We start from the raw sequence: 20,175 nt of genomic DNA, 5'->3' as shown, positions 1-20,175 counted from the left end.
TATGCCGGTTAATGTCCAATGTCGGAGGTCCCTTATCCAGCAGGCGTCGCTTACTGATGAACGCGGTTCAGTCGGTCCTCCTGTACGGTTCCGAAATATGGGCTGAATCCCTCAGTGAGGAAATGTACTGTAAGCGCCTAGCGCATGCACAAAGGTACAAGGGGCTCTGAAGAGATAGTTTGTACTCTCTGCGTACTCAGCAATCCTGGGAAAAGAACCGAGAGGTAGATGGACCGCGCATCTCATAAAAGACGTGCGGTCGTGGTTCAATCCAAAGCACGGCGAGGTTGACTATTACCTAACCCAGCTGCTCAGCGGATACGGGTATTTTTAATCTTACCTGCACACACATTTAGAAATCACGGTTGCTCGACTGTATTTATTACAAGAACGTAATGGATGATGACTGTCACATCTTTTTCTTCTGCAGAAGGTCGGAGCGTCATCGCCGTCATTTTTGGATGGAAGGGTGTTTTGGGTCCCCGAACACCATAATTGAGGCCATGCTGCAGAGTGAAGACACTTGGGAGTCCAGTGCACGTTACACTCAAGGCATTTTTAAGGCGAAAAAGAAGGAGATGGATAGGACAGATGCCAGTACGGGGTTTTGCTACTATACTGCGGTAATGTGTCAAACGGCTCCGGGTCAGAGTCCTGGAGGCTCCAGGGGGATGTTTTAGCCGGTAGTCTTTTTGAGACAGGAGTCCGGCACTTTGTGCGTAAATGCATTTCACCTCCTTACCCAAAAAAAGAAAAAAAAATAAGATTCGAACCGCCACTTTCCATTACGACGAAGAGAGCACAAGCCACCAACAGAAGAATGGCTCTATATTAATAATTAGAATAACAATAAACTTAAGTTTACCTCGCCTGCATCGGCAGGCAGAATATCGAAGTGGTCTTTTTGAGAAACATAGTCTCCCTTCTCGTGTATGTGCGCTGAGCTCAATATTACTTGACCAATAAATTTCCTGAAATTTCAGTATCGTAACTTAAATAATTCTGAATAATTACAATTTCACTTCAATCTTTTTCACATAATTAAAACTTTTCGTTATTTGAACAAACTGTTTTCTACACGATATTTCTATGAAAATATACGAATGTTTTAAGCCATATTCTGTAAGCTTATTTGTGTGCATTACGGATGACCATCACTTGAAAGTGACTACTTAGTTGAATCAGCAAAACTCGAATTTATAGGGAATTGTATACAATTTGTTAGTCATAAAAATTAACACAATCATGTGGAATACAACTGAAGAGCTACTTATTTAAAGTACTCATGTAAAAAGATGCGCTTAACAGAGGATTTTATTCAAAATCTTTTGCAAACGATTAAACTAATAAGACGCACGTTCTAGCATTATGCAAAAAGTCAGTTTTGAAGCATCTACTATTGTATTTTTTCTATGAAAAACCGATCGAATCGGCGCGACGAATTAATGTCTAACTTATAGAAATTGGAGAGATATTGCATAATGATGTTTTGTATAGACCTGATAAACCCCGTAAATTAGTTTCATATTCAGCTAATATACACCTGATGAACTGTGAATATCCTAAAAAAAATCATCACGAGACAGAATTGAATTTCAAATGTATTATTTCATTTCATAACACTATATTAGCATAATTTACATATCTTGAATTTTCGTCGCGTTTTCTCTATATAATTTAGTAATTTAATATGAAAATAAGCATAGGAAAAGGGCTCAAGATGCACTTTTAACACCGGTTTATTCACCGTTTGTTATTATATTTAAAGCTGACCTCACTCATCCTCCATAGCGGACGTGACAAAAGTCACATAAAATTTTCCTCGAGACCAGATTTACACTAGCTTCTAATCATGTTTACGTTTTCATTTTGATGAATTAAAATAAAAATAATCTAATCAAAGGTTTATAATCAACAGTTTTGCTAATTATTCAGTTGGCCTTTTTCTTAAGTGCTAATACATATTGGGTCGCGATAAATGCAATCGTACGATGGATATGTGTGCATTGACTGATAAAAATTCTTATCGACAGAGAAGGAAATTGATGTTTATACTTAAAGTCATTTATTATTTGTTGCATTTAGATTGTAAAATGTTATTCGAAAGCAATCAATGTAAGCGGAGAAACCATTTTATATCTTTGCTAGATCTTAGAGCCAGACTGATAGATAACCCATTATTTTTTGCGCACGATCCAAGTCTAACAGGAACGCAAGTAACGATTCGTTTCAATATATAGACAACAAAATACAATATTATAATATAATGATATGATTAAAATTGAGTGATAATTACAAAATAGTCATCTGTAATGCACCGTAATTCTACAGGAAGATATATATATGCGGGAACCGGATTGTTCTTGCAATATCTTCCGCTCTATAATTTAATGAGGCACTATTCCATGCGAGGAATTAAAAAATTAGGTTAACTTGAGTGTCTGAAGTAACAGTAGATTTTTCGTCGCTATTTAAGATGGCTATGAACTCCTATGTGGAGCGTAGTTAGGATCGTAGGGAGAAAATTCGGACTCAGGATGAAAACTATACAGTCCCTTGTCGAAATCGCAAAACAATTTCATTTTAAACAGTAGCAATTTAATTTTCCCGTTGTAAAGTAAAATTTTACTTTCATAAGATATAACGTATATCGGGAACACAGTTCTGTCTGTCTGTCACAAACATTTTTCTTGGAAACCGTTATAGCGATTGACGCCAAATTAGGTGGAAAGGTGGGAACTGTGAACGTTCACGCATACAGTGAGTCACATTAATTTATGTCGGATTTAAGGGGGAATCCTCATACATGCAAAAAGAGGTGTACAGTTTTTTCACCAAATATAGTCGTGTGGATTATCAAAAGAAATCTCTCGGTTAGTAGTTTTCGAAGCCGGTCTTAGTTTTGACATTTGTTGGGAAGATGGTGAGTGCGAGGCATCGAAAGTAATCATTTCTTTCACGGACCCATTTTCGGAAACTAGTCAACCGAAAAATCTGAAAAAAAATCATGCATCCGAAATACCCCCCATGCCGATATTTGTTCAAATAAAGTTAATAATAGTATATTACTATACTTTTTAGTAATTGAATGCATAGCCCCCTTAAGTTCGTCCTAGAATTTTGCAGCAATGTAGACTATAACAGCATGATCCTACCAAGTTTGATGGAAATCGCACTATTACTACCAAAGTTGTCGTTTCTATGCAAATTCAAAACGTTGAATGTTAGTATCATGCGAAAGAGGATATTCTCACGCATATATGCAGCATATATTACGTGCTAGATTCTAATGGGACAAATATCGACTCAAACGTTTTCATAAAAAAAATACACAAAACCTTTCATATCTGAAACGTCCAGCTTCCGTTTTCCCCGAATTATTTCTATTTCTTGATATGATGAATTTCACTTTGTTTTAGATTGTGTGATTCCAAGCACTTGGATCATAAGAGCCCTATGTACTCTCCCCTGATGTACACACATATCTAAATGTTCTTACCAATCGAATGGAGTCTTCTAAGGGGCAGGAGTATGAAGATTCTTTGTTGAAGAAGACTATTCCGGGGCGTCTTTATCTTAAATCTTGACAACCGTTGCTAATGCTGTTTGCTCTTGTGGGACAGACTCGAATAGTACAACCTACGCACTTCAGCTGTGGGCATGTTTCTAATGAAGACAAAATGATGCTAATTATTCCCGTGCGTAATCACAACATACTTCTGACCCGATGGTGATAACTTTTTCCTCTCCATGATTATGACGAAAAATATGCGCAGGGATCAGGGTCACGTGATATTTAAAAGAGGATTTCCATAACAGCTGAGATTGCAAGATCAAATAGAATAAATTAGGAGTGTAGAACGCCGATCACTCTGATTGTGTATTAAATAAAGAATACAACCCAACAATAAATATTGAACTAAAATTGATTTATCGGACACAGCCCTAAAGGCTGCAAATAGAGAAATATGCACATCGTCACAGATTTTATAAAATCCATTTTCCTCGTGTAAAGTGTTATATACAAGCCGCGTCTACATATATGTGTATATGCGCATTAGAATGTTATAATACCTGATGAATATTGTCCTTCGATATTTACCATCTCTGTAGAACAGTTTTGTAAGCTTTTTCAACATAATCGGTAGAAGATTTATTTTAGCTGGAGACTTCAATCCCAAACACACTTATTGGGACTCGAGATTGATCTAGCCTAGAGGCAAAACCTTCTGGGCTGCCATATCGACGAACTGTGAATTCGATATGCTATCCAGCGGCTATCCAATTTACTGGCCAACTGGTCGCCGTAAAATATTTGACCTTATCGACTTTGGAATAACGAGAAATATAAAAGGAGACCGTGTCCGATTATCACTGGTTCTAATAGCTTCAACACCAACTAATTTCTAGCGAGCCTACCAAACTGACAACGAAACAAACTGATTGGTTTAAGTAAGTTAAGAAATATTCAAATCAGCTGCCCTGCTTGCAACACCGAAGTTCCAATATGCAGTTTGAGGTTATCAGAATTGTTCAAAAATCGGGCATCGAGAAAGGAGCTACAAGAAGCATTGAAAAACCATAATAATCTAAAGTGCTTCCTAGAACATCTAACATTTTTTCCGACTACGAAATATTCCCTTTGAGAGCGGTGAAGAAACTCAATAGGCCAATCATGCGCGTATCATTCGATTGTCGGACGGCTGGGCAAGGAGTAATGCTGAGAAAGGTTCACTTGATAGGCGTCTTTCAAGCTAACCCAAAGTAGACGAAGAAAGAGTTACCACCTTAGATTAACAAAGATGCACACCAACCGATGCATTTCAAAGTTTCCGAAGTCTACGATTCTTGCAAAATCACATTGATCCCAAAAATGTTGCTGATTTCGACCTTATTACGGGCAAAATGATCTAAGAACTGCCATGATCTGCTATCATTCAATTGATGCACATATTTAATGGTGTCTTACGCCTTGGTTACTTGCGGAAATGCTGGAAATTGTCGCAAACTTGGACAAAAAAAAACATTCCTTCTCTCCAGTTCGGATTTAGAAGAAAATATGGAATTGTTGGAGAAGTTCATGGGTTAGCCTCCCAGATAAACTGTGCTTTAGACAGTAGAAAGTATGCATCTACAAAATTAAGGAAAAGCTACCTACGAATAACTACAAAATTCTCGAGTCGTATCTGGCTGGTAGGAGATCTGTTATTAAACAACAATCATTCACTTCACGAGAATCTAATATTAAAACAGGGTTTCCCCAAGGTAGTGTCTTCGGCCCACTGCTTTATTTGATATATACTGCAGATTTGCCCACAAATGAGCGCCTACAGACTTCGCTGACTATATGGCAATACATTGCACACATTCCAATCCTAGTATTGCATCTGGATACCTCGAGAATCACATCACATGAAAGAAGTTGGGCAATGATTCGCGCTGGAGAATCAAAGTAAATGAAATAAAGTGTAGTCACCTTCACATTGAAGAAACGAACATGAACCCAATTTAAGTTTAACAGCGTACCCATTGTTCAGTCTAAGGAGGTAAAATACCTATGTTAGGAGTACACCTAGACAGAAGGCTCACTTGGAAAAAACATATTCAGGTGAAAGAAACTCAGCTCAACCAGAGATTCAAAGACTTGTAGTAGCTACTCAACAGATTTTCTAAGCTACCTTGAAATTCAATATGCTGATATATAAGGCAGCAGTAAAGCCAATCTGGACTCATGGTGACAACTTTGGGGATCTGTTCGCATATTAAACAACGAAATCCTTTAAAAAATACAATCTAAAATATTGAGAACGATTACTCCTACACCGTGATACGTCAGAAGCTACAATTTTCATCTTGACTTGAAGATCTTAAAAACAAAGGGCGAAATAATTAACTGAAGTAAACATACTTTGATAAACTTACTTATGAAAGTCTACTGTATTGGGAATATGTAAATATTGTGCCGAGAAGAAATGGGGTTTTTTTTCCAACGATTTGACAAATCAAACGGATCTTTGTTGCATCCAATTGGTGAGCCTTAAAAGGCTTTATTGGTACTGGGTAACACTTTCTAAAACTCTCTGCTGAATTTCATCCTGTTCACCTACACTTTTACTAACAATTATCCTTAGATAAATGAAAGGATAGAAATCTTCTAGTCTACAAACTCCTAAAGTCAGGTTTCACTTGAGTGGTATATTGGTTCGAATTTTGGTTTTTGATTCGTTGATTTCTAAACTAACTTCTTTCGCGCTCGAATCTAAGCCTAAAGGTGTCTCTTTCGCATAGGACATTGATCTTTCTATCCTGATAATATGATCAGAGTACGCTATTATTTACTACTATTGACAACATATTTCTGTGCAAAGTTGAATAATGTAAGAGTCAGACCAATTCTTTGTTTCAACCCTGATTTCGTTTCAAGACTCTCAGTGAGGATAAATTTCGGTAGTCTTCCGTATTCAGGAATAATTTTGTATAAAGTATTTCTGTTAATACTGTCACACGCTTGCTGCGAATCGACAAATCGACAATCGTATATATCAGTGGGATGTTTTTAAAATTTTTCCAGAAAGTACCTATTGTCACTCAATGATGTCTGAAAATTTCTTGGTATTCACCAATAATAACCTCTACATACTGTTTTATTGCTGAAAGCTTATCATTTTCACAATATTACTTGTGGTAATAATGAAAGTGAAGCATATTCTCGTTCAAAATCAAATAGGACAAAAAGTAACCACATGAAAAAGGAGACTGACTCCTCAAGAGGTGAACAGGGAGATGTGTATACTGTTTCAGTCGGTGTATTGTCTGCTGTTAAAGTGTTAGAGGACTTACACACCAGGAAAATTCCTTTCATATCACTCTTTTGTATATTAGACATTATGCTCTTGCGCCATTGGTTTAAATCATTCCAACTGTCCAAATTTTGTTTGTATCAATTGACGCCTAATTATATTATTCAAAACTAACTAGATTCTCTTACCAGATCATTTGAATAGTTTCCAGAAAAAATTGTCAATGCAGCGCGAATAAGTAAAAAGTCCAAAGTAGTAGATACAAAAACAATAACCAACCTTTGTACACGTTTTTTATCGAACGTTTGCAGTGTCCCTCCTTTTTATCTAGAGAACATTGTTTGCTAACCATTTCATTTTAATCGTTTCATAAAATCACACCCACAGGAAGGCTAAGCAATTGCCGCAAATGATTTTTTCTCATTTCACCTTTTTTATCGACTATCCGATCTTACGAAGGTGACAACAGACAGAAAATCCCCTTTTTTATAGACACTTCAACTTAATATTTTAAGTGTTTATTCAAAGATGTTATATCACCGTTCTACCACTATTCTGTAAAGTAAACAACTTCAAGTGTGCTGGTAGAATACATATATAGTACATAATACATAAAATATTTCGGGTGGATGCAAGTCATTCTTGTCATTGCAAAAAGCTGCAAAGACTGAGTCAATCGAAGATATATCCTAACATCAGTTGCTAATTCTAAAAAGGTAAGCTCAATCGTTTCAACTGTAATTCAAGCAAAAAAAGTATTTGCGAAATATGTGTGCCACTTTTCATTTAAAACCATGTTCTTCAATGGGATATATGAAAGGAACATAAGACCAAAACCCAAAACCCTTTCCGGGAAAACCAATAGCATAAAATTTTACCTAATCACAACTCAAAGTATCTCCAGCTCTTATCAATACTTTATTTTCGATATCTTTCATATGATATGATAAACATCATACAATGCAGACTGTAAATTGAATGAACAAATCTCGAGAAGTTTTAAGTAAATAGAGCCAAAGCGCTTCGCTTGGCGTCAGCATTCGTATGTTTGTCTAACTATCATTATCTGACTCGTTTTATCGCAACGGTCTTTCGTTACCTGTGGTAGCGATATTATGACGTAGTCGCACACCTGGTGCCATCTACTTAAGCATAGCTTAAGTTACTCTTCAATGAAATTGAATGCCGAAACCGCGAATTGTGATTCTCAAACTTTTCCATTATTGCAGCATTTTCTTTAAGTTTTTTTGAAAAGGGACTTCCGTCGGCAATTTATGATTAAGTAAAATAAATTTCTGTACGATAGGAAACCACTTATTTAAATGCAATTTCGTTTCATAAAAGTAATTGAATATTATAAACAAATAAACTAATCGAATGTCCGGAGCTAACTTCCTATGACTGAAGATCGAAATTAGCGTAAACTGTATATTATTTTTATAATAATAATAATAATAATAATATTTTATTATTTTATGATTATTAGTACTACTTAGGGTATTATTTATTATCATGTGAAAGAGATAGGAAAGCTATCCCAAGTAGAAAAATAACAGTTTTACTCCCGCGTTTCCTAGATTACTAACTTCGATTATTATGCGATATTTTATAAAAAGAAATAAACAAAATATTGTACTTACGAAAATAGTTAAGTGTTTCTCTTATTTGCTCTTTGGTCAAATGCAGTCCCTCAGGTGGAATAGGAAGAGCTGGACTTGGTACGAACCAATCCTGATTTTCGTATCCAGCAAATTGTGTTATTGCATCCGCTCGAATTTTATACTTTGGTATAGATTCCTCGAGTAGGGAAAAGATTTCCACTTCGGGCAATGTTTCGCAACTGCAGATGTCTGTAAATGAAAAATAAATAAAAATAAAGTAATGTAATTTTATGGGGTTCAGAAGCTTTTTCTTTAGGTTTTTAGCTTTTAATCAAGCTTTGCACTTGAAAGTAGAGCTTCAATTCCTCCAATTGCCTCACGGAATTTTCAGAATAAAAACAGATATAACTTCGTCAGAAATTCCTGTCATCAAATAGCGCTCGATACATAACGGATTAAATATAAAAAATAAATGACCAAACGAAGGAAACATCAAATTTATACGGTGAAACATTTGTGATGCAACCTTCGGTCAGACTGATTCGCTGTCTTGTAAGCCCTTCGGACAAAGCTAACAGTGGGACATCAGTACATATACTGCCGACTCTCTTCTTAGAGCATTTTGTCTCAAAAAATTGCTCAGTCAAGCTGGTAGTGTTCAGTTTCTTCTGTTATTTCAAATTTAACAAACATTTAAAAGAAATCTTATTAAAAAGTGTCGTTTACAGTCACGTGCTTTAAATTCATAACCTAACCTAAATTTTTTTTAGAAACAACGGCCTCTGGCCCTAAACACCGTTCAATAACGATCTCTCTTGGGGACCTCTCAGACCTGAGTGACGGATGAGCAACATAAATTTTCGCGCACTCTATCATTACTTAACGCAAGGAGTCGTCCTTTATATATATCAAGGACGCTGGCAATATAGGCATCGTCCTAGCCATTAGTCCACTTGGGATCTTTTCAGACCCACACATGCGGAAAAAAAACATATTTTGCTTAGAAATTACTTAGGTCTATAATTATGAATGGAATAACCTTCAATGGAAATATTGGGGGTTTCCTCATCACTTTCAAAAGGCAGAATAATTAATATTTACAAAAAATCGTTTCTTATAAAGAAGAACCACATATTGTATTTTTCTTCTTTAAAATAGTTTGCATTAAAATGAAGGAGAAAAAATTTCCTGTTTTTGAAAAGGTGTAGGTCAAAACCCTGAAAGTTATGAAATTTTATTGCCTCAATGAACGGGGTTGGTTACAAATGATAAGTGCCATTTCTAGAATGAGGGCTTGATCTAAAATATCAGCTATTCATGTTTAACATTTGGATTTAAAGCGATGCCTTTTTAGGGGCACTTTCTTTTCTCATATATGAATTATGAATCGGCGTTTGAACCCTGCCCTCGAGCCCCAAGAAAATAGGAACACACGTCTCTCCTAGAAACTTCCATCGAGGCTTGGTAAGCTCAACAAATTAAAGAATGTTTTACCAAACCCCGAAACACAAGTTTTGTTCTTGAAGTTTGATGAGTGCTTATATATATTGCGCAACAAAAACATAGCACACCGGAAAGTTTCTCATTATTTCCTAAAATCCTGGATGTAGGTCAGAAAAATGTTCTGCTAAGTGAACAGGTAGAGCAAAATACACATTTTTACCTGAAAATAATTAGGTTTATCCCAAAAATTAAGTTTTTTGACTGAATTTTATGATTTTTAGATGTGACAAGAGAACCAGAGGTTAGGTAATTTGGTCTTCATTTCTACATTCCTCTACTTTTAATAACATCACACATTTTTTTTGTAAGGCTTTCATTTAATTTTCTTACATTTTTTTTTGTAAAATTTCTCCTCCACCTCCAATTATTGCAATTTGGAAATCCTCCACTGTTGAATACTGTTTTCCTTCGGCATAATCAAGTTGATCTAACTGTCCCCAACAGTTTTCCATTATGTTCAGATCGGGTGTTCGTGATGGCTAATCGAGAAGTTCGATTTCTATCTCTTGGAAGAACGATTTTATCTTTCTGGCGATGTGTAAAGATGCATTGTCTTGTTGAAAAATCGGCGGAACGTCTGTAATGGTCGTCAGACCGGCCAGATATCTATTGTTCCAATAGCTGCACATAATTTTCAGCATTCAATTTACCGCTAATTCGGCCTGACCGTTAAACCCGATAGCACCCCAGATCATTATGGAACCTCCACCATGTTGCCGCTTACTTAAAATTATTTCTTTCCTTCGGATATAATATCTTCTATAAGAATATCTCCATCTAGGCCATCTAAATTCTTTTCATCCGAAAATATCATCATTCCATCGAATACGACGCGTGCAAAACCCGAGACGGTGCTCCTTGTAAAGAGCGGTTAACGGTGGCTTTCCTTTCAAATTCTAGCGCTTAATGAATGGTTACTTTTTAATTACTCCCTGTATATTGCGGACATGCGTTTTTACGCCAGCTCGCTCCTGATATCCCTGGTAGTAAGAGCTGAATTAGAGACCTTTCTCAAAATTCTTCGCTTTTCTTCGTGATGTTATCGCTCGTGGTCGACCAGGTGGCTTTCTTTCCCCATAGCTCTGGGGATCCGCAATAAAATTCATCACTACCTTTCTCCTGCCACCAATAGCTCGCCCAACTTCCGCAACACTTCTATTCTCCTTCCGTAATTCTAAAATCTTATCGATCTTCAAAGGCAACAGCATTTTACCGCTTTCCATTTCTCCAAATATGGAAATCTTTTTTTCCAAAAACTGTTCTATCCTCTGTACAGAATGTCTCATTTTTAATTACCCCTCTTTTAGGATTAAGGCAAGTTCCATCTAAATGGTAAAGTGGATTTTCACATTTTGCTTAGGAGTGTGATGGAAGAAGACATTTTATTGATTTTCATAATAAGAGCGCCTTGGATCAGAAATTGACTTCATGTACATCCGAGTGATATGTAACAGCACAGAGTGACATTTACTGTACGGAGATGATTCTTCAGGAAAAGTCTGAAATGGAGTTATCCAATTTTCCAAACGCGTATCTTTTAGTTACTTCTCTGCGGGGCAAGATGCGTCAACTTTACTCTTTCTGGATTTGCAAACAGGAACCAGGAGAGCCAGACTGCAGTCATATGCGACTTCTAGTCATAAATCGACTATTAACGGCTAAACTAAACACAACCACTTTATCTATGGCTCTACATAGAATATTGAAAAATATGAGAAGTTTGTGCTATTAAAATTCCATGGCCCGCTGTTTTGAAAAAAGTGTGTGGTATTATGCTAAACAATAAAATATCAAACTATTGAGGATTTTGGAAGATGTATATTTTTACGAATCAAAAGATTTCAATTATCAAATTTTGACGAATTTATGAAACGGCCAATTGTAAATCCAAAATAATAAGGCCATAACTTTTTATATCAACTTTTATTAATCGATATAAGCACTAAGTGTCCTGAAAAATGGGTCCCCACCGAAGACTAGTCATTGTGCCAAATGTCGACTATTATCATGCAGTATCTACTTTTCATAGCAAGTTGTGATGCTTTTCAATAATACTCGTAGATCTTTATCGATTAGGAACTAGTAACCAATTTCTACACGTTATTTTTTTTTGTTTTTCATTCCTGTATTCATGTGGAGCCCATTTATCTATTTTCTTATCAGATCTAAGTGATCTCTTGTAAGCTCTCCGGCCATTTGGTATAAATCTCGAATACTCGAAACTCAAATATTGATTGTTTGGTAACCCCTTCTGGAAAATTTTAAGAAAATAAAACGTGTACAATACAGAGTGTATATTGTAACGTTCAGAATGAGGAAAGTGGGAACAAGAGAGTCCTCTTCTTTAGTTTGATTGCCCTTTTGTTTCTAGTGCACATATTTTTCTCTACGATAGAGATCCTTTCCTTTTTCGACCCAATTTTGATTTACTTTCCGTTTTATTTTTGCCTTTGGCCAGTTATGATCTGTTAATGAAAATGAGTGAGGTAAGAAAATGGAAACGTGTCATAGTCTCGATAGAGATACAGCTGAAAATGCTAAAAAGACTTAATAGTGGCGAATCTATAAAAAAAACTTTGAGAGATAAGTTAAATGCAAGCACTGCGGGCGACAAACAAAACAACCTTTTTGAGAAATGTGTTTCGAAATTGAATCAGGAAGAACTTTTCCACTTCGGTGCACTAATAAGAAACCAGACTATAATATTGTCGACGAAGCTCTTTAAATGTGGAAAGAAATTTCCACCAATAACTCGAATGGTACTCAGAAAAAACGCTCGTCCTGTGGTAGGAAAGTCGGCACAAGCATTCGAGAACTCGGATATCTTAAGTTTTCGAAACTACTTCACATTCAAACAATCAGTATAGATTTGTTTCAGTGAATCAAATGTTAATTTTTCTCCAAAAATGAAGATATACCTAAACTACAAAAATCTACCAATAGACGCCGTCCTTTTCATTGTGGATTGAATGCTTAAAATTTAATTTCACCTGTGTGACATGGATGAGGTAAAAATATTGGATTTACTTCCAAATGTTGCTACCTTGATAAAACCTATGGGCAAAGAAGTCGTTGGACATACTTCAAACAATTTGTCTTACAATAAAATGAGTTACAATAATTTCGTATTCGTTTGTAATGAAAACAGATGTTTACCGAGAGGCGGAATAATCTGGCATGTATGTATTCATATTTGTGTGTTAATTTCTCCGGTTTTCTTATATTCATCAATGAAAGAGAAAAGAGGAATATGCTTTCAATCCACACCGATTTGATACTTTTGATAATCCCAAACTCCCTTCTTTATATTAATCTAGAACTAGCAGAGAGAAGTTTCAAACAATGAAATGTAGTGAAAGCCTCCTAGTGGTAAAATTGTGATTGGTTGTATATTGAAAGACTCGGTTGGATTGATGAGGGTAGTATGCATAGGATTGGGTTAGGTTGACCCATACTGCAGCTTCTTGGCTTATTGTATATCCTACCAAAGGTCATTTCCGTACACATATGAGAATTTATCTTTCTCTATTGCTCTAACACTGATCGGTCCCATTATTTACAGATAGTTTCTATGATGGAGTTCCTATTTTGCTGTGCGCGGTGATGCTAATTAGTCGTTGACATGGCCTGCTTTCGAAGGCGGCACAACAATTTTTGATATATCTTATTTTTAAGGTTTTGTTTGTAAAACAACAAGACTGTGAATGTCAATATCACATGGAAGTGGCTATTTTCACATAATATATGCATATTTTACGGGCTACATGCTAATGGGACAAATGCACACCCAAATCTCTTTATAAAAGAAATACATAAAACCTTTCATACCTGAAGCGTCTAGCTTCCGGTGTTCCGACTTGTTTATTAATTTCTTTCTTAATCTCATTAATTATCATAAATCATTCAGTTATAGAATATGCTAATCTTACGAAAAATATGCCTCTAAAATAGTCAAACACGGACTGTGATTTTGAAAGTTTGTTCAACGAAAAGCAAACAGATTTTGGTCCTGCAGTTTCTTAAATTAATTTTAATCTGAGCTTATACCTTATACATTATATTTTCTCGATTGTCTTGTTACCCTTGATGCAGATCGTCCAAATTTTGGAACAGAAATTTTTATACGAAACGCGAATCTGATAGTCGAGTCCTTGTCAGTTGGGTTGTTTGACGAAAAATTGATAAACTCTGAAGTCTCATCTATATACCGCTAGAAATTCTCTCGCCTCTGCTGTCAGTAGTGAAGGGAGTCAGTGTTAAATTTACTCGTTCCAATGGGGCAATATTACGCGATACTCAAATTGTGATTAACGGTGTTATCTACTTGTAACTAATGCGTTGGATGTAAAAGTACTTCGCTTCTCAGATATAACTAGGCGTGCATTGCTAAAAACGATTGCTAACTCGTGTCGATTCACCTAGCCGGGTATAGCCATATTTTGTGAAGACGTACATATATCAGAATGAGTAGATTCTGGCATTTTTTGGTCTTAACCAAGCAGTCCAAATGATCGATATCGAAAGTTCCGAAATTCATTTCTCAATTTGAAATCGGATTCAAGTAATCCTGCTACCTGCCAGACCTATGCTCTACTAAAATACGCTCAGCACAATTAGCAATTACCTGCTCTAACTTTGACTTGCTTCGATTTTATTGGTTTGAACTCTTCCAACTGGGGCGCCAAGGTAGCCAGTCGAACAAACAGATCACATTCTTCAGCGTTAACGTGAATGTTTGAAAATCAATGACGATTTTAAAAGAGTTACTTAACTAGTAGACTCTAGGTCACATTAGCGCTTTTATGATCGCCAAAACTTCCAGCAGTGCAAAGACACGAACACTCGTTACTGAGGAAAACACTTGGCACCGATAGGTGCAACACTCACATCGATCGGGAACGTCATCGTTTCAGATATGAACATAAGAGGGTTATGATACATAGCGATCTAGCGCAACATTTTTGTCTCCACTACTACGAGATGGCATCCTTTGTCTTTGGTGACTGGCTAGCATGACATGGTGAACAATGAGGCAGATTTCAATTTTTTTCAAATTAATTTAGGAAAGGCAAATAAAAAGAGTTAGACTGAAAAACGTTAATCGTACCGTTAACGCTTGCAGTTTTACACCCATCAGAATTGGATTTGAAAAACGTAATATCAAATACAACATCATTCCTATTGTACCTTCTATTTTTTCGTTTCTCGATTTCAAACGAGATCATAATAGTTTTTCCCTTGAAAGCATTCCAAAACACAAATTTATATAAAATACAAAAATTTCTCATGTTTACAACACAATCTTATCAGTAGTTATCCTATCCTAATAAAATGACACATATAAGCTGGATAGTTATCATACAGTATTTAGCTAACGATTGTAATATTATAATTACAGGTTTTATGTAAATACTCAATGAGTAATGTAAACAAATATCACATTTACATTTTCCCGCAGCCAATGACGACATCTCATCCATTTAGAACAACAAGCTGCCCACAAGTTTAGGTAAATTAAAACACAGAATGTTTCACTTCGACTGACCGTTTAGCTTCAATTAATCGAGTAATTATATTGGTTATCCTACTACCACACGGCAATAATATAACTCGAAGATATTTAATAAACACACATGGATATGATGAGCCAGTAAAGATATAATCTATAGCGCTATTGAGTGAAATATTAGCACAAGATTGTTTTATTTTTCTTCTCCGAAACCGAATTTCAAACAAACCGAATTGTCTTGTGACAAAATTTATTGTGATTTATCAAAGACGAATAATCTTTTTGTAGAATAAATACGCAAAATACGATCTGAACGCCAGAAAATGTTAATAAAAACTGATCTCGGAGAAGCAGGAGCCGATTTCCTCCAACATTGGGAAGATATGTTCTTCGATACATGCATATGTTTATTTATTCAGATAAAAAGGAAAGATCAGGACCATTATGAAGTTGCAACTGTTGTTGGCTTTCAAAAAGAGCGGAGTCGAATCCAATCAGCCAGACGAGGCAAACTTGGGACACAAATAATGTGCAATATCGCCGAAAAAGTTACAGTTTAACCACGATTTTTGTTTGGAATTTATATGACAAAATAACGAACGGACGCACAGATGTGCTTTTTGAAAGAACACGAAAACCAAGATTTGGACGATGTAGGTGCAACGATTTCGAGGATTACTTTCGGAAGAAATTTAGAGGAAAACATCTTTTATTCGATAATAACATATCGCGTTATGTGTCCAAATTCTTATTACGGTTGAATGTGACATTATCTGAGCCGGCATCGGAATGATAAACAAGTCGAGAAACCGGAAGCTGGATGCTTCATATATGAAAGGTTTTGTGTATTTCTTTTATAAAAACATTTGAGTGGACATTTGTCCCGTTAGAAGCTAGTACGTAATATATGCATATATCATGTGAGACTATCCTTTTTTCAAAGTCTTGAATTTGCACAGAAGCGACTACTTTCACTTATTATAACTTTGTTAGTAATCCTGCGATTTTTTCCCAAACTAAGTGGATCATGCTCCATACTATAGACTACATTGCTGCAAAATTTCGAGTTTCTAGGATGAACCTTAGGGGGAGTTTTGCAGTCCTTTACAAACAGTTTTAGTATATAACTTCATTTGAACAGATATCGATATAAGGGCATTTCGGAGCCTAGGCACCAGCCTCTTGATTTTTTCAGATTTTTCGGTTGAGTAGTTTCTGAGAAGGGAGGGGTCTATGAAAGAAATGATCATTTTCGACCCGCTGCACTCAACATCTTTAAATCAAGTTCAAAACTAACACCGGTTTCGGAAAGTACTAAGCGAGACCTTTCATTTGATATCCCAAATTACTATATTTGGTGAAAAAAAATATTTTTTTTGTTCTTTCGAGATAGCGGACCAAGTTCAATTAAATGATTCTGTTGATATTGAACGGATGTGTGCCAGTCATTCCCAAACCAGGCAGCATTCGTGCTTACTTAAAAAATGTCCAATTAAACCATTTGACACACTCACACACTTTTGACAACACTCAGTTTATCAAAGCAATCATGCTAATTTCTCGTTTGTTTATAACGATCGCTTGTTTAATGGCCATTTCGCGTTGTTGTCATTTCTATCTCTTCTAAAGCTACCAAAAGGTTTACATGGTCGACATCCCCCGTAACTTGTGGGTTTACAACTTCTTACAATAACTAATAATGATTTTACTTCCTCTTCTTCATTCTTTGAAAACAAAGAATTTTCAACAAAATTTCAATTTTCGTTTTTGACCAAATGCAGAAAATTAAAAAAAAATTACAGCTGTTTCGAGTAAGGCCAGGCAACTTGCGCGCTGACCTGAGCAAAGCCTGACCGCCAGTAGTAGCAAGATATTGGTCGCTTTCTTTTTATCAATTCGAAAATATGCTACGTGAATTTTAATGAACGAACCACTTTATTCGGAATTACGCTGTTCAAAGCAAAGCCATTCCTTTTTAAAGTTTTGTGGAAAACAAAACCTTACTCAAAACGAATCACTTTCTGTCTGTCTTTTCTCCAAAATGGCTAAACCGATCCGAACGAAGTTTGGTGGACAAATGGGAACTATGAAGTTCCACGCGTACAGTGAGTGACCCCATACATGCAAAGAGGGGATGTAAAAATTTGTTCAACGGGTTCATGTATCAAATGAAAGGTTTCGATTAATGCTTTCCAAAACTGGTATTAGTTTTGTCGTAAATTGTAAAATATAGGTCTCAAAATATGTCTCATTCCGTCATCTTTTGAAATAAAGTTACTAAGTATATTACCAACTTCTAGAAATTGGCTGAAAATCCACTTAAGTTCACCCTAGGAATACTACTTTGTGCACCATCATATTCCATGGAAATCCGACTGTTAGTATTAAAATTACAGCACTTCAAACTTATCAATTTCCCGGGGAATTTACTGCGTTTGAAGACCTTGACGTCATAATTAATGAGAATAATTGACATTTGAGTAAAATATTAAAATCTCATTTGTGAAAAATCTATTTTTCCTCCAGCTTTTTCTTGCATCTCTTGTAGGTTAATTTTTTCACATTTGCTAATAATATTGAATTCCAAGTGTGAAACGTATGAAGTCGACTATTATCAATACAGTGCTTTCCAGATCAAGTTATTTGTGTAAATTCTTTTTTAAAATATCTGTCATATACTTATCGTTTCTCAATTAGGGAAACACAAAACCTTTTATACCTCAAGCGTCAAGTTCCCGACTTCTTATATAATGTACATGTTTGTTTACAAATTGTTAAAAAACAAAAGCCACTATGGGATTCACGTCAATAACATTGACGAAGATTCGAACAAAGTGGCTTAATCAATATAATTTGCAAAAATTGTATGTTTTGGGCTTGGTAAAAATGGAGCCACCAGTCCCTGGTAACAGTGGCAGTCATGCTGTTTTGAGGACGGAGATAAAGTGAAGTCTGGTCAGCTGCCGCGCTTAACCGCCCACAGTATACTAAACAAATTCTAGTTCGACTGAGCAAAAGGTATGTTTTTGGAATACAAATAAAACTTATACAAAAGTTTCTGTTTACCAACGCACACCTGATCCTGATCCACTCTTTTATCCTTAGTTCAGGGCCATCTGTAATAAGCAGGTGAGTTTTGCGATAATGCGATAGTGACCATCTTCCTTTTAAATGATTTTCAAAACTATTAAAAACTCTGAAGAAATATGTTAACAGAAATTTTCATCAACGCATAATCATATATCAAAAGATTTGAATTAATAATTCTTAGATTTGGCAAGGCTCCTGAAAATGAGCCTAATTAATATCAGTGACGGATATGTGCTCTATAATATGGTAGTCACCTCCCTCCAATTGGCATGTGTTCGCTATCTATCCATATTTTCATAAGTTTTCACTCACTGAAAACAAACTCAAGGTTGATTAGGCATTCGCAAATGTTCAATTATGAAATCAAAGTAAAGCAGTTTCCAATTGCCGAACCATCGAACATTTTAATCTCACCCAAATTTGCGATTTGATATCTTCTTGATAGCAAATTTCAGATTATTAGCTCAATGCCGACGATTAGATTCTACCGTTCGAACTCATTAAGAAAGACATTCATTTTTATTTAATTCGGAAGCGCTCTCATTTCAGGGACACGAATTGGAAATAGGTTGAGTAATTAGGTATACAATATACTGAGTGGCTACTTTCTTTCTGCATGAATTCATATTTATAATATCACAGGCAAAATAACGTATTTTCTTTACTTTGTGAGACGCCTTCAATTTATACCCAACCAAAAACATCTACGCAAATTTACACTCATTACGCAATTAACCCGAAATAACGGCTGTTAACATCCACCCTCACAATAGACTGGCAACGCTTCGGATTTCTTCTTCCCTAGATTTTTTTGTGTTGAGGAAATCCAAATATATTGAAAATAATACGAATTGTAGCTTTTACATTAAAAAATAAAATAGCACAATATTAGCACTGTTTGAACGCCGAAGCACATTTTTTGGCACCTCTCCAAAGATTATTCCCATACAATTAACGTAAAAGGCCACCTACGATGACGAATCATTTTAAAATATAGAATATTTTCACTTTCCTCTTTAACATTTTGTATACGATTTTTTGACAAAATTTTCGGATATTTACCGTCAAAATTGCCTATAAATTTTGCACTATTTAACTTCGACACAGGGTTATGCGGTGGCTTCACAATTCAAATTAAATGTCGCTACTACCAAGTGAGGTTTGATTGTACCGCACGAAAACAATTTCGGAATGAATGAAGGAAGTGTGCCTGCAAAACGCGTGCCAGACGGTGCATTTGTATGGATGGCATCTATCGGTGGCGTCCCATCCGATTCGTATCTAGATCCCATTTTATTTGTCAACGTAAATATTTTCGTCAGACAACGGACCGGATGAGGAGCGTTGCTCCCGAATCCTATAATGCATGAGTGGAGCAGAATTAGCACGACTTTATGCTATTTTAATTTATTGAGTGTAGTGGAAAGTGGCCTGTACATGATTAACCCCAAGTATTTTCTTTTTCTCAAAAAGATGTCATTTCGATGCTTACACCATTTACTAAAGGCTTATGTGAAGAAATGAATTGGAGAAAAATGTGACTCTTATTCGACAGAATTTTTTAAAAGGGAAACCGAGTTGCCTGGCTCAGATGTTCCCATTCTAATATTCGAACATTTTTCAGAGCTAACAAAGAAATTGGAAACAATTTTTTTGATGTATCTAAAATCTG

At 35.8% G+C, this 20,175-nt stretch overlaps 1 protein-coding gene across 3 annotated transcripts in view; it reads right to left on the bottom strand.

Moving 5' to 3' along the window:
- LOC119653222 (trafficking kinesin-binding protein milt) overlaps positions 1 to 20,175 on the bottom strand; it is a 183,560-nt gene that overhangs the window by 105,023 nt on the left and 58,362 nt on the right. For all 3 annotated transcript variants that reach the window (XM_038057802.1, XM_038057801.1, XM_038057800.1), the window contains one exon: positions 8,441 to 8,650. In XM_038057802.1, coding sequence (XP_037913730.1) covers positions 8,441 to 8,650 — 210 coding nt within the window. The remainder of the gene's footprint in view (positions 1 to 8,440; positions 8,651 to 20,175) is intronic.

Source organism: Hermetia illucens, chromosome 3, assembly GCF_905115235.1.
Source record: "Hermetia illucens chromosome 3, iHerIll2.2.curated.20191125, whole genome shotgun sequence".
NCBI lineage: Eukaryota > Metazoa > Arthropoda > Insecta > Diptera > Stratiomyidae > Hermetia > Hermetia illucens.
The sequence above is the reverse complement of the archived record's forward strand: the minus strand, read 5'-3'. Positions and strand labels throughout refer to the sequence as shown.